This window comes from Sapajus apella, unplaced genomic scaffold, assembly GCF_009761245.1.
Source record: "Sapajus apella isolate SASKATOON/1434 unplaced genomic scaffold, GSC_monkey_1.0 scaffold5, whole genome shotgun sequence".
Taxonomy (NCBI): Eukaryota; Metazoa; Chordata; class Mammalia; order Primates; family Cebidae; genus Sapajus; species Sapajus apella.
Window position 1 is genome coordinate 29,204,885 of NW_022436945.1, and position 16,687 is coordinate 29,221,571.

The 16,687-nt window shown below is 37.7% G+C and overlaps 1 protein-coding gene across 4 annotated transcripts in view; it reads right to left on the reverse strand.

Moving 5' to 3' along the window:
- The window catches only part of PDS5A (PDS5 cohesin associated factor A), a 157,705-nt gene that overhangs the window by 100,975 nt on the left and 40,043 nt on the right, over positions 1-16,687 (reverse strand). For all 4 annotated transcript variants that reach the window (XR_004267489.1, XM_032273988.1, XM_032273989.1 and 1 more), the window contains 5 exons: positions 10,717-10,920; positions 9,533-9,619; positions 8,890-8,987; positions 5,431-5,557; positions 3,130-3,210 (listed from right to left, as the gene is read on the reverse strand). Coding sequence is in view for 3 of the 4 variants with exons in the window: in XM_032273988.1 (XP_032129879.1) it covers positions 3,130-3,210; positions 5,431-5,557; positions 8,890-8,987; positions 9,533-9,619; positions 10,717-10,920 (597 nt within the window). In the remaining variant the exon portion in view is untranslated. The remainder of the gene's footprint in view (positions 1-3,129; positions 3,211-5,430; positions 5,558-8,889; positions 8,988-9,532; positions 9,620-10,716; positions 10,921-16,687) is intronic.

A 16,687-nucleotide genomic window follows, 5' to 3' on the forward strand; every position in this document is an offset into this window, starting at 1 on the left:
ATCTGAACAGAAGAAATAATTTCCTAATATATCAATATATCAAATCATAAATGTTACAAGGAGAAAAGCAAAAAAAAAATAAGTTTGTTGGCTGTATTTCAAATACGGACATTTCTAGGAATCTTTGTTTTCATTAAAAACAATTAGTTTGTGTAGTTCATTACAAAGGATTTCACAGAGAAATTTCCATGTAGCAGAGAAAAATTACAAAGTCTAAATCTTTTTTTTTTTTCTTTTTTTGAAATAGAGTCTGACTCATCAACCAGGTTGCAGTGCAGTGTGGCACAGTCTTGTCTCACTGCAACCTCCGCCTGCCGGGTTCAAGCCATTCTCCTGCCTCAGCCTCTCTAGCAGCTGGGCTTACAGAAACCTGCCACCAAGCCCAGCTAATTTTTGTATTTTTAGTAGAGACAAGGTTTTACTATGTTGGCTAGGCTGGTCTCGAACTCCTGACATCGGGTGATTGGCCAACCTCAGCATCTGAGCCACTGTGCCCAGCCTCAATCTATGTTTTTTTTTTTTTTTTTTGAGACGGAGTTTCGCTCTTATCGCCCAGGCTGGAGTGCAATGGCACTATCTCAGCTCACTGCAACCTCCGCCTCCCGGTTTCAAGTGATTCTCCTGCCTCAGCCTCCCGAGTAGCTGGGATTACGGGCATGTGCCACCACACCCAGCTAATTGTGTATTTTTAGCAGAGACAGGTTTCTCCATGTTGGCCAGGCTGGTATTGAGCTCCCAACCTCAGGTGATGCTCCCACCTCAGCCTCCCAAATTGCTGAGATTACAGGCAAAGTGGCTGGGTGAGCCACTACACCCAGCCAATCTTTGATTTTTAAAAAATCAAAGGCCCAGTGGCATATACCTGTAATCCCAACACTTTGGGAGGCTGAGGCATGACAATCTTGAGTCCAGGAATTGGACCCTCGTCTCTATAAAAAAAACAAAAATTAAAAAATCATCTGGGCGTGGTAGTGCATGCCTGCAGCCCCAGCTACTCAGGAGGCCACAGCAGGGGGATCAAACCCCAGGAAGTTGAGGTTGCAGTGAGTTATGATCATGCCACTGCACTCCTCCAGCCAGGGTGACAGAACAAGACCCTGTCTCAAAAAAACAAAAATCAGTATAATTTTTCTAAGAGTTTAGTAATAAAAAGTATTTAAAGGTGAAGGAGGTTTTTGTTGTTGTTGGGTTGGTTCTTTTAATACTCAGAGAACGTCAAATATGTTTAAGAAGAAAAAGGTGGTGACAAAACAGCTGATTTTTAAAAAAATGCTAGAGAGAAAAATGGGGAACACAAGGCCAAGAGCGCAAATTAAATTATACCAGTACCACACACCAAACCCCCATACACGCAGAAGAATTAAATTTTAAATATGTTAAAGGGGCCAGGCATGGTGGCTCATGCCTATAATCCCAGCACTTTGGGAGGCTGAGGACAGTGGAAGATCCAGGAGTTCAAGACCAGCCTGACCAAGACAGTGAAAACCCCATCTCTACTAAAAACACAAAAATTAGCCAGGCATGGTGGTGGGCGCCTATAATCCCAGCTACTCGGGAGGCTGAGGCAGAGAATTTCTTGAACCCGTGAGGCGGAGGTCGCAGTGAGTGAAGATTGAGATCAAGCCACCGCACTCCCGCCTGGGTGACAGAGTGACACTTTGTCTCAAAAAAAAAAAAAAAGCTAAAGGGGCAAATGTATGCAACTGATACAAGCATGTATTTCTGCTAGTATCATAATCTGAAAAGCAGCATATATTAGGAGTTAGAAAATACTCATTCTTGGCCAGGTGTGATGGCTCACGCCTGTAATCCCAGCACTTTGGGAGGCCAAGGTGGGCAGATCACCTAAGGTCAGGAGTTTGAGATCAGCCTAGCCAACATGGTAAAACTCCGTCTCTACTAAAAATGCAAAAATTAGCAGGGCATGGTGGCACACAACTGTAGTCCAGCCACTCAGGAGGCTGAGGTAGGAGAACTGCTTGAGCCTAAGAGGCAGGGGCTGCAGTGAGCTAAAATCACACGACTGCACTTCAGCGTGGACATAAATGCAAGACTCCATCTCAGAAAAAAACAAAACAAAACAAAACCTCATTTGGATTTTTATCCATGGAAAATAAATCAACAATATGTAAATGTTAGATTCACAAAGATGATTAGGAAAGAAAAAAAACACTGAAAAGACCTAAATGCATGACAATAAGAAAATATATATCAAGAAATATTTATAGTCATTCTTGTATATTTAAAAAGAATGTCAAAATATGTAAATACAAATAAGACAAAAATTTTACATAAAGTATGTGTAAAAATAGGTATAAATATGAGCAAATGTACAATGAAATTAACTACTATAAGGTAGTGAAATTACAAATATTTTATTCCAAATCACTGATTTTTTTTTTAGTAAGGACAACAAAAATATCCCAAACAAATTCCTCAATAAAGCTTTTTTTAAACTATTACTGTATAGCAACTGCTAAAGAGGAATAAACAGTAAGACTTTAGAAGAATGACCCAGAAGAAACAAAGAGGAAAATATATAAAAGAGACACAGAGACCCAAAGATAAAGATGTAGAGAGGTCGGGCACGGTGGCTCACGCCAGCACTTTGGGAGGCCGAGGACGGCAGATCACCTGAGGTTGGGAGTTCAAGACCAGACTCACCAACAATGTGAAACCCTGTCTCTACTCTAAATACAAAATTAGCCAGGCGTGGTGGCGCATGCCTATAATCCCAGCAACTGAGGTGGCTGACGTAAGAGAAACACTTGAACCCGGGAGGCAGAGGTTGCGGTGAGCTGAGATAGTGCCATTGCAATCCAGCCTGGGTAACAAAAGCGAAACTTCACCTCAAAAAACAAAACTAAAGAGGTCAGCATATTGGGGAGACAATGAAATAAACATAAATACAAATGCAGATCAGGGGATGGGAGTTGTAGACAAGTATTCTTAAAATAACATCCACTATCTTGTGCCCTTTAAAAACAACATCATGAAGTTTATGCTGCATTTATCTAACCTTGGTCACATTTGGACAAAAAGTCTTTAAGCTAAATAAACTTGTATGTAACAGGTTCTAACAAATTAGTACAACGGATTAAGAGTTAAACAATACACAGAAATACATACATTGGCAATGCATGCCTCAATAGTCTGGACTGTTCTTTTCAACAGCACTTTTGCAAGGTCAAAGGACTGTTTATTTAAGTTCTGAAAAATAATAAAAACATGAAAAGTTACAAATGAATTTGTTAATTTATGAGACAGTAACATTAGAACACTGTAGTCTTCAAATCTATAATAAAAAAAGAATTTTCCTTCACTAAAATATGAAACGAAAATAAAAATAACTGAATTCTCTTCAAGTTTTTGCCAAATATCCTCTAGTCAAGTGGTCTTAATTGCAGAAGTTGCAAAATGAATTCATTTATTAATCAAAAACTAAAAGGGATTAGTTAGCAAAAGCACAACCCCATATTAAGTTTTAGTAAACTCAAAACAGACCTAATGCTTTTTGGTTTTGGCTATTAACCAATGTAAACCGACAACTACACCATGTATCTTAAACACATACACTCCCCAATCTAACACAACATGCTCAATTATTTCATTGTTTAATCAATGTGTGCTCTGAAGAAGAGCAGACCTGGTTAAGTGTTCCCAAAAAAGGGGGTCTTGGTCAATTATATTTTTGGAATGCTGAATACTATGCTCCCTCTTAAAGAGCCCCAACATACTCAAATAAATTAAAGGATCTGAGAAAAACTGTAGAAAATACATATTTAATTTTTTTTAAATGCCTGAAAAGGGAATTATTGTTTTGAATAATGCCTATTAACATTGCTATATATCTTGAAGTTTTAGATCAAACAGATTAATTTACTGTCATCTCACACCTCTTCCAGAAAGGGGCTAGGAAACCCTAAACTCTAGGCAAGGGTTTAGCAAACTTTTTCGATGAAGGGTCACATCGTAAATACTTTAGGTTTTATGGGTCATACAAATCACTGCTACGCTACACAGCACTGCTGTTGTAGCATGAAAGCAGATACAAACAAAATGAAAACGAATGAACATGGCTGTGTTCCAATAAAACCTTACTCACATAAATAAGCAATGGTCCAAATTTGATCAACAAGCCACAGCTTCTTGACCCCTGCTCTATACTTTTATTTCATTGGCAAAGGATAAGATTTGCTTAAAATTAAGTTAACATTTCTATTTTAAAAGAAGTCATTTCCTACTACTAATAAAAATGCTCTCAAGCCAGCTGTGGTCACTCATTCCTGTAACCTCAGCACTCTGGGAGGCCGAGGCAGGCAGATCACTTGAGCCCAGGAGTTTGAAAACAGCCCAGGCAACATAGCAAAACCCTGTTTCTAAAACTAACTTAAAAAAAAATTAGCCAGGTATGGTGGCACATGCCTGTATTGCCAGCTACTTGGAAGGCTGGGGTGGGAGGATCATTTCAGCCCAGGAACAAAGGTTGCAATGAACCATGATTGTGCCACTGCACTCTAGCCTAGGTGACAAAGCAAGAGCCTGTCTCAAAAAAAAAAAAAAAAAAAATACCATGGATCTACTTACCTAGTATATAAAAACCAAATATGCTGTCTTAACCTGCCAAAATATACTCTCCTTTGTCATAGACTCAGGATTTTTATAAACTACAAATTCATCTGCATAAAATGCAAATAATAAGTAGAGTCAAGAGAAGAATTTCAAATTAATTATATCTTTCTGTGAATGAGTATAATTAGACAGATTTTTCCTCTAATGTCTGGTAACAGGTTACTGAATCATTAGAGAAAAAGAACAGAAGGGCAAATATCAACACTGGGGTAGGCTTGAGTAGAGCCCAGTGGTGGAGCTTGAGGGCAGCCAAGTCCTTCAGTTTCTTAGGAGGACCTGGTGGAGAGAAATAGATAAAGGAAATGGAGAGGAATGATACACCTCTGAATCATCCCATCCTTTCCTTCTTAACATTAATTATATAGCTTCTGCTTCTGCCCAAATCTTTTTCTGAGAGTACCTAAGAAAAAGGCACAATACAGATTCTGAAAATAAATCCAAATTCCTATGTTTCACATCTATGTTAAAAAGGAGGAAATACATTTCTTTTCCAAACAAAATTAACCAAAAAGACAACATCCCTAACCCCATATAATTCTCAGACTATGTGCTATGAATACAAAATATTTTCAGTTTCCAAAAAATAACACCTAAATGGATAAAAATCTTACATGTTAATCAATATGTTTTGTAAAAATAATAGCCACAAGACTAATGCATGTTAATCTATTTTATTTGAGGTGGAGAATGATCATGAGAACATTTACATGGGATTGCAAATGGCCATAAAACAATTGTTCATTCTTATGTGTAGCATGACTTAAATATTAACCTTTAACATATTCATACTTTACAGACCTTATGTGCAGGAATGAGGTTAATAAGAATGGAGTCCAATAATTCTTGAGTAACTCCATCACCTTCCATGATGATAGAACTCATCAAATCTAGCATGTGCATTTGTACCTTCTTATTGTGGCTATTGCTATAAAAAAAAAGAAAGTAGTAGTAGGAGGAGGAGGAGGAGGAGAAGAAGAGAATTCAAGCTTCCAAAAAGAAAATTAAACTTCCTAGTTTAAAACAACAATCTCACATTTAAAGGGTTTTCACTTGAGGGACAGTACCAATAACGGCAGAGGAATTTTGGCTGCTCTATTTACTTTCTCCTTTTGTTGAATATTAATTACAACAGTTGTAAGGCATGGTTGTATTTTATATAAACAAGACCAACCTAACTTCTAATAAACCACATTTTCTTCAATTCACATTTTTTTAAAAAAAGCAAAAAAAAAAAAAAAAAAAAAAAAAAAAAGGCCAGGCACAGTGGCTAATGCCTGTAATCCCAGCACTTTGGGAGGCTGCGGTGGGTGGATCACCTGTGGTCAGGAGTTCGAGACCAGCCTGGCCAACCAACATGGTCAAACTCCATCTCTACAAAAATACAAAAATTATCGGGGCGTGGTGGCAGGTGCCTGTAATCCCAGCTGCAGAGGAGGCTGAGGTGGAAGAACTGTTTGAACACAGGAGGCAGAGGTTGTAGTGAGTGGAGTTCATGCCACTGCATTCCAGCCTGGTGACAGAGCGAGACTCCACCTCAAAACAAATAAATTAATAATAATAAAAAAGACCTTTAAAATAAATTAAAGTCTCTATACAACTAGGATTCCAAGAGTAAATTAAATTCTACCTAATAAAAATGTCAAGTTTGGCCTGGGCAACATGGCACAACCCTGTCCCTACAAAAAAGTTAAAAATAGCCAGATGTGGTGATGTGTCTCTATAGCCCCAGCTTCTCAGAAGGCTGATATGGGAGGATCACTTGAGCCCAGGAGGTCAAGACATCAGTGAGCCATGATCATGCCACTGCACTACAGCCTGGGTGACAGATCAAGACCCTGTCTCAAAAACACACAAACAAAAAAGTCCACTTTAAAGAAAGGACGCTTCTGCTTACATGCCCCAGATTTTTAAAGGTGATAATTTTTTTTTTTTTTTTTTTTTGAGACGGAGTTTTGCTCTTGTTACCCAGGCTGGAGTGCAATGGCGCGATCTCGGCTCACCGCAACCTCCGCCTCCTGGGTTCAGGCAATTCTCCTGCCTCAGCCTCCTGAGTAGCTGGGATTACAGGCACGCGCCACCACACCCAGCTGATTTTTTGTATTTTTAGTAGAGACGGGGTTTCACCATGTTGACCAGGATGGTCTCGATCTCTTGACCTCGTGATCCACCCGCCTCGGCCTCCCAAAGTGCTGGGATTACAGGCTTGAGCCACCGCGCCAGGAAACAACAAAAAAAGTATATGATAATAAAAGCAGACATTTTTTTCAGCTGTCACACCTTAGGTCTTAATAAATTCCTCACACTAAGATAGAAACCTGTTTAAACACCACCAAACGTATAAGCCAACATAAGTAATTCTTGCTTTATCCTTGCCACTAGAAGGTTTAATTCACCAATACTGAAAATCAAAAGTTTCATCTAAAATGCTTTCCAGAACTAGAAGGTTTTTCTGAAAATGTCACCCTAGTACCTCTCAAAGAATTTCAAATGGACAAATGAAAAATCAATGAAGTATAAAATATAAGGCCAAAAATCAGTTTCAAGTGCTTCCAGTGAGGCCTGCCCTTTCTTGCTTTTGAACCTAGTCAGCGTAGGAAGGGACCTGGGCTGGCCTCCTGAATGGATAAGACATGCGACCCAGTTCTATCACTTCAGTCCACCTCAGCCAAAAGCCAGGTATCCTGCCAACTGACTACAAACACAGGTGCAAATCCACTCCAAATAAAATCAACTGCCAAGCAGAATCATGAGCTAAATAAAATGGTGGCTGTCTTAAACTATCAAGTTTTAGGTTATTTTGTTATGCAGCAAAAGCTAACAAACACAAAGGTAAGGTTTATATGTTCTATCATTTACTTAAGGGCTTACAGCTAGTCAAATGTCTCTGGAAGCTTTTTCTCATGCAGTCTTTCTACAAGCTTCTATCCTTATGCCAAGCTGGAGTGATCCTTTCCTGTTTGTTTCAGGTAATGTCTAATCCTACCATTTCATCTAAGGAAAAGGAAAATATGATATAGCATTCATAAAAATCTACAGAAGGCTCTGGTAATCTGCTGTTCAATATGCATGCCATTAGCCACATGTGGCTGGTAAATATGTAAAGTATGAAGAGTGTCACACATTGAAATGAAAATACTTTTTGATACAGTGGAATAAATAAATTATCAAAATGAATTTCACTTGTTTTTACTTTCCTATTAATGTGGCTACCAGAAAACTTTTGTGAGATATGTTTGTATATAATGTAATTCTCTAGAACACATCTCATAGCAGTGCTTGATTTACCACACAAAAAACAAACCAGGCTGGGCATGGTAGCTCACACCTGTAATCCCAGCATTTTGGGAGGCTGAGGCAGGTGGATCATTTGAGGACGTAAGTTTGAGACCAGCCTGGCCAACATGGCAAAACGCCATTTGTACTGAAAATACAAAAATTAGCCAGGTATGGTGGCACACACCTGTAGTTCCAGCTACTCAGGAGGCTGAGGCAGGACAATCGCTTAAACCTGGGAGGCAGAAGCTGCAGTGAGCCAAGATGGCACCACTGCACCCCAGCATGGGTGACAGAGCCAGATACTGTCTCAAAAACAAAACCAAACCAAAAATCCCACACACCAAAACAACAACAACAACACAACAAAACAAAAAACTTGGGCTAAAATCAGAGTTTGATCCTCCTGCCCAGCAACTGGTCCCTGGGCAAGCCACTATACTTCCTGGCTCTGGATTACTCTCCCTATTTCTATAAAGAGAAGGCCAACTTAGGGAATGTTTAAGGTTTTTTTCCTAAGTCTAGAATAAGAAGTAGTTAGTGAGCTTAAAAACTGAGCTATTATGCCTCCCAGTACTAATGGTACATAAAATCTGCATAATTTCTACCTCATAATTTAATGTTTCATTATATTAATAACAGGTTTCAGGTGATTTGCTTTACAAACATATGTGGCTGCCTCTATTAGATAGTAAGTTTCTTCAAAACAAGAGCACTACTTTATACTTCTCTACTAGTCCATGGCCTCCAGGACAGACTGGGGCACTTAAGAGTCAACCAATAAATTGATGCCATAATTTAAAAATGGTAGTATAAGAACAAAGGCGGCGTTCAGAAAACAGGATTTTTACTTTTCCCTTCATGTTAAGTCTTCTAACGAAAACTATTCCTTGTAACTCTGAAGTATCTTAGTGTACATAGACTATACAACATCTGAATATATAAATAAAAAAAGAAACAGAAATGCTTAAAAAAGTAACTTACTTGATCACTGAGAAGAGAGTCCTAAAAAGCTGAATAAAAATTTCATTGCAATCTTCCAATTCAAAGCAGATGTTATATGATTTAACCCAAGCTAAATTCTTAAATAAACAAAAATAATTATTGAAGTATATATATATATATATATACACAGAATAGTTACATAATAAAAAGTTCAGTATAAATTTTTAGAATTAGAAACATATTAAAGTCTATAAAGACTCAACATATCAAATTTTAAGTGTTAAATTAATCACATACTCTTATCTTGAAAAAGATATATACCTGATGGCATCAATTTTCTCAAACTGAAAATACTCAATATTTTTGGGTTGGTAGATATATTTACATGCAAAATTTAAGGAACAGTGAAAATCTGTTTTTAGATTAGAAAATAGTAAAAACAGAGAGATACGAACAAAAGGTATAGTTTCAAATAATCTAGTTTTTCCACGAGAATATACTTTATCTCTTCAGGATAGGAATAAAAATAAAATGACATTTTCTTTATGAAATGTAAAAGACATTTTATTATAGGCTTTGAATAAAACACAAAGACTCATTTTACATTACAAAGTTAACATGAAGAATTTGCTATCATGTGAAATAATAGTTATTAAATAAATTATTAAATAAGTTATTTTACCTCTAATAAATAAAAGTATCTATTAAACTGTGGACTCTTTGTATCCTCCAAACCTTTTAATTGTCTGGTAATAAACAAAAATATGTCCTGTTAAAAAAATAAAATATATTAATTTAGACACAAATACTTTTCTTTCAAAACACACTAACAGTATGTAAATATATTATCTGTGTATAAACTGCAATAAAGAAAATTCTCCTTTAGATGAATGTCTTGGGAGTGGCCTAGTCCATTTTTCAAAATGATTAAAAATATCCAATCAAATAAAATTATACTCTCTAGAAGCAAAAATAAAGATAGTTACTTCTACAAATCTTTAGGCTTTTGTATTCAGGAGGACCACAGGCTCTAAATCTCATTATCTTTTCTTCTACTATTGAGCTTTCACTTTACTATCTCTACTTTACATTGTGGCAAAAACTATCTTCATGTTAAGGAGTTGGATATGAGTCTTTCCATTACTATTTCCTACACGTAAATAGTAATTTTTAGCTAATACTTTTGATGTTGATGTATGACTATGAAGTTGTGTGTGAAAAAAGGCAACAGACTAGTCCAATGGTTCTGTTTCATGATGATAGTCTTTCATTTCTTAATAAGTTTTCTTTAGAAGTTTCAACTCACAGTAGTACCAATATTGTGCAAAATGATTTGGGGGACTATTTTTAAAGAAAGCAGTCTAAAGGATTAAAATTTGCCAAGAATAAAATTATTCAAAATACAAAATCTGCTCAAGTGATCAATGTAAGAGTTCCACAAACATTTGAACAAAGGCAGAATGACCAAGATGAGCATATAGTTTTGCATGCTGAATAACTTATAGGAGAAAATAGATGACTATGTAAATTCTGGTATGCTATTGTTTTAAAAAGTATCATTAATCTGCTATTTGTCCCTGGAACATAGCCATCTGGGCTTTTGTGATGAATTAGCCAGAAAATTGGATTTGAGCATATAGGAACCAGTTTTGAACTACACTTTTCTATGCCTCAAAACAAACAACTCAGTCGTATGTGAAAATACTGACTGAATGAATAATTTTGCAACTTATGATATACTCTTAAGATGAAGAGACTAATACAAAACATATGTTCATAAAGGTAAAGTATAAAAATAAAAGTATAACTTCTGATCAGTTGTGAATGGAAAATACAATAAAATGATTTTGTAAAGACTATATTTACCTTAAGTTTATCATGGGAAGTATATGGAGCTTCTGGGGCATAGATACGAAAGATATCAGCCAAACAACATGCTACAAGGAGACGCACATCTTTATTGGGGTTCCTGAGGAAGAATTCAGATGCAAGATGCAAGGCTAGTGGGAGATACTGCTGTTTTTCGTCTTCTGAGTCCTGATCCATATCCATAAAGGTTTTCACTACCATCTGTAAAAATGTTCAAAAACACAAAATAATCAACTCCTGGTATTTAGAAATCAGTGGAGGATGTAATTTAAAAAAAAGAAAAGAAAACCATCTCCACTAGCAACCGGTGGTCACCAGACGGCTCACAGTTAACTTTTTTTTTTTTTTTTTGGGACGGAGTTTCGCTCTTGTTACCCAGGCTGGAGTGCAATAGCGCGATCTCGGCTCACCGCAACCTCCGCCTCCTGGGTTCAGGCAATTCTGCCTCAGCCTCCTGAGTAGCTGGGATTACAGGCACGTGCCACCATGCCCAGCTAATTTTTTTTTGTATTTTTAGTAGAGACGGAGTTTCACCGTGTTGACCAGGTTGGTCTCGATCTCTTGACCTCGTGATCCACCCGCCTCGGCCTCCCAAAGTGCTGGGATTACAGGCTTGAGCCACCGCGCCCGGCCCACAGTTAACTTTTTATAAATCTTCACTTAAGAATTTCAGAAAAGATCACAAGTATGAAATGGCTAGTCTAAAAAGCTCATATCACTTTCTCAATTACTTGTATACACATTATCTGCACTAGCACCTCATTTATGAAGAACTTAAGACTCTTATTACTCATTTTATATATATCTAGCCCCGGTACTTCCTGGCCCCATATGGACAGTAAAATTCATTTGATATTTGGCAACATCAGTGATTATGTTTCTTTTATATTTTATTATTGAGTGCCTTGTTTAGGCTCCTTAAAATTGCTATTTCATGCTTTAATGAATTTTACACTTCACAATAAAAAGTCATTTTCCAGGCTGGACAACATGGCAAGACCCTGTCTACAAAATATACAAAAAATTAGCCGGGTATGGTGGCATATGCCTGTAGTCCCAGCTGCTTGGGAGGCTGAGATGGGGGGATCCCTTAAGCCCAGGAGGTTGCAATGCGCCAAGATCACACCACTGCACTTCAGACTAGGCAACAGAGTGAGGCACTGTCTTTAAAAAAAAAAAAAAAAGGCATTTTAAAATTATTTTAATGCAGCTGTATTTCTGATTAAAAGATTTAATTACAATTAACCTGCTGTTATTTATGGTTACAAAATTAACCAATGTACACTTTAGAATCATTATAAAATGCAAATAATGAAGATAAATTAAAGAAAAATCTATTAACTTCTCAACTCCAGAAACTACTATTCACATTTATGTGTACTTTATGCTAGTCTGTTTTCTCTGTAATTATGCAAATAACTATAATTCTTTATTTACGTATCAAATCACAATAATTTCCTCAGACCTTAAAAATTATTCTCTACTTATAAATCACAGTTTATTTAATCTGTGTGATGGTTAATACTGAGTGTCAACTTGATTGGACTGAAGGATGAAAAGTATTAATCCTGGGTGTGTCTGTGTCCATGCTGCCAAGAGATTAACATTTGACTCAGTGGACTGGGGACAAAGCAGGTCCACCCTTAATCTGCTGGGCACAATCTAATCAGCTTCCATCGAATATGAAGTAGGTGGAAAAATGTGAAAAGGGCAGACAGGACTAGCCTCACAGCCTACATCTTTCTCCCATGCTTTATGGATGCTTCCTGCCCTCAAACATCTGACTCCAAGTTCTGGCTCTCCTTGCTCCTTAGCTTGCAGACAGCCTATTGTGGAACCTTGTGATCATGTAAGTCAATATTTAATAAACTTCCCTTTAGAGAGAGAGAGAGAGAGAGAGAGAGAGAGAGAGAGAGAGAGAGAGAGAGTGTGTGTGTGTGTGTGAGTCAACATGGTAAGACCCTGTCTCTACAAAAATATTAGCTGGGCATGGTAGCATGTGCCCCATATATATATCCTATTAGTATCCTATATATAGCCTATTAGGGGAGAAAGAGGGGGTGTGTGTGCGTATTCCTATTAGCTCTGTGTGTGTGCATTTATTCCTATTAGTTCCGTCCCTCTAAGAGAACCAGGACTAATACAATCTGTTGCCCTTGTCAAATATTAAAGCTATACTTTTTGCCAAGATTTTTTTTTTATCATAAGTGTTACATTTTATTATTATTTTGAGACAAAGTCTTGCTTTGTTGCCTAGGCTGGAGTGCAGTGGAGCGATCTCAGCCCAATGCAATCTCTGCCTCCCAGACTCAAGTGGTCCTCCAACCTCAGCCTCCCAAGTAGCTGGGACTACAAGCATGTGCCACTATACCTGGCTAATTTTTTAAAATATCTTTTGAAGCAACAGAGTTCTGCCACGTTGCCCAGTCTGATCTTGAATTCCTGGGCCTCCCAAAGTGTTGGCATTACAGGCATGAGCCACCATGCCCGAGCCTATTGTGTATTTTTTGACACCTATTGAAATAATCACATTTTCTCCCTAATTCTGTTAATATAGTAAATCCCAATGGCTGGTTTTCTAATTTTAATCCAAGTTTGCATTCACAAAGTCTAATTTTACTAATTTTAGTCCAAGTTTACACTGTTAAAATAAAGACAACTTGGTCATAATACTTCAATGTGTATTTTATTTGCTATTATATTTTTTCCTTTATTTTTGTAATCATATTTTAAAAATCTGGCTTATAATTTCTTAAGACAACCGTATCATGTTTTAATACTAAATTATACTGGTTTGAAACAAAATAAGCAGTGAACCCTCTTTTTTCTATCAGAGTATATTGAAAATTTGATAGTAAGACTGGTTTTATTTCTTCCTTAAATATTTAGGAAAGTATAACTGATAAAAGAAGGAATCATAATGAAAATGAGAAAATATTTTGAACTGAATTATAATGAAAATATGAACTACCAAAACTTGTGGGATGCACTTACAGCTGTACTTAAAGGAAATTTATAATCTTTTTTTTTTTTTTTTTTTGAGACAGAGACTCACCCTGTCACTGGAGTGCAATAGCACGATCTTGGCTTGTTGCAATCTCTGCCTCCCGGGTTCAAATAATTCTCCTGCCTCAGCCTCCTGATTAGCTGGGATTACAGGCGCCCACCACCACATCCAGCTAATTTTTGTATTTTTAGTAGAGGCAGGGTTTCACCAGATTGGTCAGGCTGGTCTCAATCTCCTGACCTCATCATCTACCCACCTCGGCTTCCCAAAGTGATGGGATTACAGGTGTGAGGAACTGTAGAAATTTATCATCTTAAATGTGTATCTTAAAACTGCACCTGGCAGAAATTTATAATCTTAAATGTGTATTTTACAAAATAATGATCTATATTTCCATCTCGAGAAATTAGACAAATCCAAAGAAGCCAGAATCAGGGTTTGTGAAGCAAAAGATAGAGAAGGGCTGGGCATGGTGGCTCACACCTGTAATCCCAGCACTTTGGGAGGCCAAGTCAGGAGGATCACTTGGGCCCAGGAGTTCAAGAGCAGGGTCTGGCTCTGTCACCTGGGCTGGAGTGCAGGGGCGCAATCTCAGCTCACTGCAACCTCCACCTCCCAGGCTCAAGCAACCCTTCCACCTCAGCCTCCTGAGCACCTGGTACTACAGGCACACACCACACCTGGCTAATTTTTGTACTTTTGTTTGTAGAGATGACATTTTGCCATATGTTGCCCAGGCCAGAATGTATTTTTAAACTACTGCTATGTAGCAAAATACCCCAAAACTCAGTGCCTTAAAACAATAACATGTATTTATCATCTGTGGTTCAAGAACTTAGCTAAGTCATGTGGGCCTGGAATTTCTCAAGAGGCTGTACTTGGTCAAGGCTGCAGTAATCTGAAGGCTTGACTGGGTGTGCAGGATGTGCTTTGAAGGTAACTCATTCTTATGGTTCTAAGTTGACACTGGCTGTTTATTGAAGTCCTCAGTTCCTCATTACATGGGCCTTTCCAGACGTCTCCAGTGAAAAGGCAGTTAGTTTTCCCCCAGTGCAAGATCCAAGAGAGCAAGTCTGAAGTGACAGTCTTGTATGACCTAATCTTGAAAAGAATACACTATCACTTCTACCATAGCCTATTCATTACTCAGGTCAGCCCGGTTCAGTGTGAGTAAATACTATACAAGGAAATACGGTTCATTCAGGGCTATCTTGGAGGCTGACTATGATGCAATGCCTTCTCATATGTGCACTTTGTATAGTCTTCTCCCACGGATGACTCTGGATTTGGCCATGCGGCTTTTTTTTTTTTTTTTTTTTTTTTTGAGATGGAATCTTACTCTGTTGTCCAGCCTGAAGTGCAGTGGCACAATCTTGGCTCACTGCAATCTCTGTCTCCCAGGTTCAAGCGATTCTCCTGCCTCAGCGTCCTGAGTAGCTGGGACTACAGGCGCCCGCCACCACGTCTGGCGAATTTTTGTATTTTTAGTAGAGACAGGGTTTCACCATGTTGGCCAGGATGGTCTCAATCTCTTGACCTTGTGATCCACCTGCCTCAACCTCTGAAAGTGCTGGGATCACAGGTGTCAGCCACCGCACCCGACCCATTCTTCCCTCTTTAAAATATGTCGTTCTGTGCACATTTTTAATGTGCTGTACTGAGGTAGGAAAGCTAAAAACTACATTTCCTAGATTCCCTTGCAATGGAGTTGAAGTCATAATTCTGGAATAACCAGTCAGAGGCACTTATTCAAGATTTGGAAGGTGAAAGGTCAGAAGAGGTGGTACTGTAGTTTCTGCTATTAGCTGGCAAGTATGGAGTGAGGTGTTGTGTGTATGTATGTGTGGACATGTACATACACAGTAGCTTTCTACTGACTGGCTGCTAGTATTGTGAAGATAGAGAGAAGAACCATCCATTTTGTGCTGGTACTAATCTATTAAACTGTGTGAGGCTCCGTAGCAAATTATACCAATGGTGATTTCTTAATCACTGGATCATGGCTAAAAGTGTGTCCCTACTGAAGAGCTACTACAGTGTGGCTTCCTGATTTCCCCACCTTTCTGATTAGAGCACAGGATGCCGCTCTCCTTGTGGGCCAGCTATATGAAGTGTTCTGGGAGTCCAGTCTTCTAAGCCTGAATTGAGGGTGCTCTTCCAGCAATTCCAAATCACTTTTTAAATATCAAGTTCCCTGTCTGCTTAAAAGAACATAACTAAAGCTGGACTGGTGTTTGAAACATGACTCTGATTTTCTCTCAGATCCTTAAACATGTCAGAATCCCCTGTGCCATCTGGGCCTTTTTAAATGCTACTGCTTCTTTGCAGACCAATCTCTTCTTACCTCATCTAACTTATACACTTATGAGAATTAAACAATTTCTTGGTATGTTTGAGGTTTTTTCCCCTGTAAATTATGTTTTAATACTCTCTGGCTATTTATCTATTGAAGTCAGTCTTTTTTTGTTTTAAGAAATGAGTAGGGAAAAAAAATCAAAGTAAGTATTTTGCCCACAGCTAGGTTTTTATAATATTGATAAAAAAGCCAAAATAAATAAATAAAAAAGAAACCAATACCAATAGTGTTAATAATGATTAACATTTCCTTAATACTTACCATATTCCAGCACTCTACAAATATTTCATTTATTTTTTTAGATAAATTAACTCAAAATTAAGCATATTTTCACGTATTTGCCATTTATTCTACATTTTCTTGGTGATGTGCCTCTTCAAATCTCTTGCCTTTTCTTTTTTCCTTCTAAGTTTTCAGCTTTGATATGTTCTGGTTACCAATCCTTTATCAGATGCATATTTTGCAAATATTTTCTCCCAGTCTGAGGCTTGTCATTAACGCATAAAAAAATTTAATTGGGGTGGATCACCTGAGGTAGGGAGTTAGACACCAGTCTGACTAACACGGTGAAACCCCATTTTTAAAATATTTTTTAATATAAATAA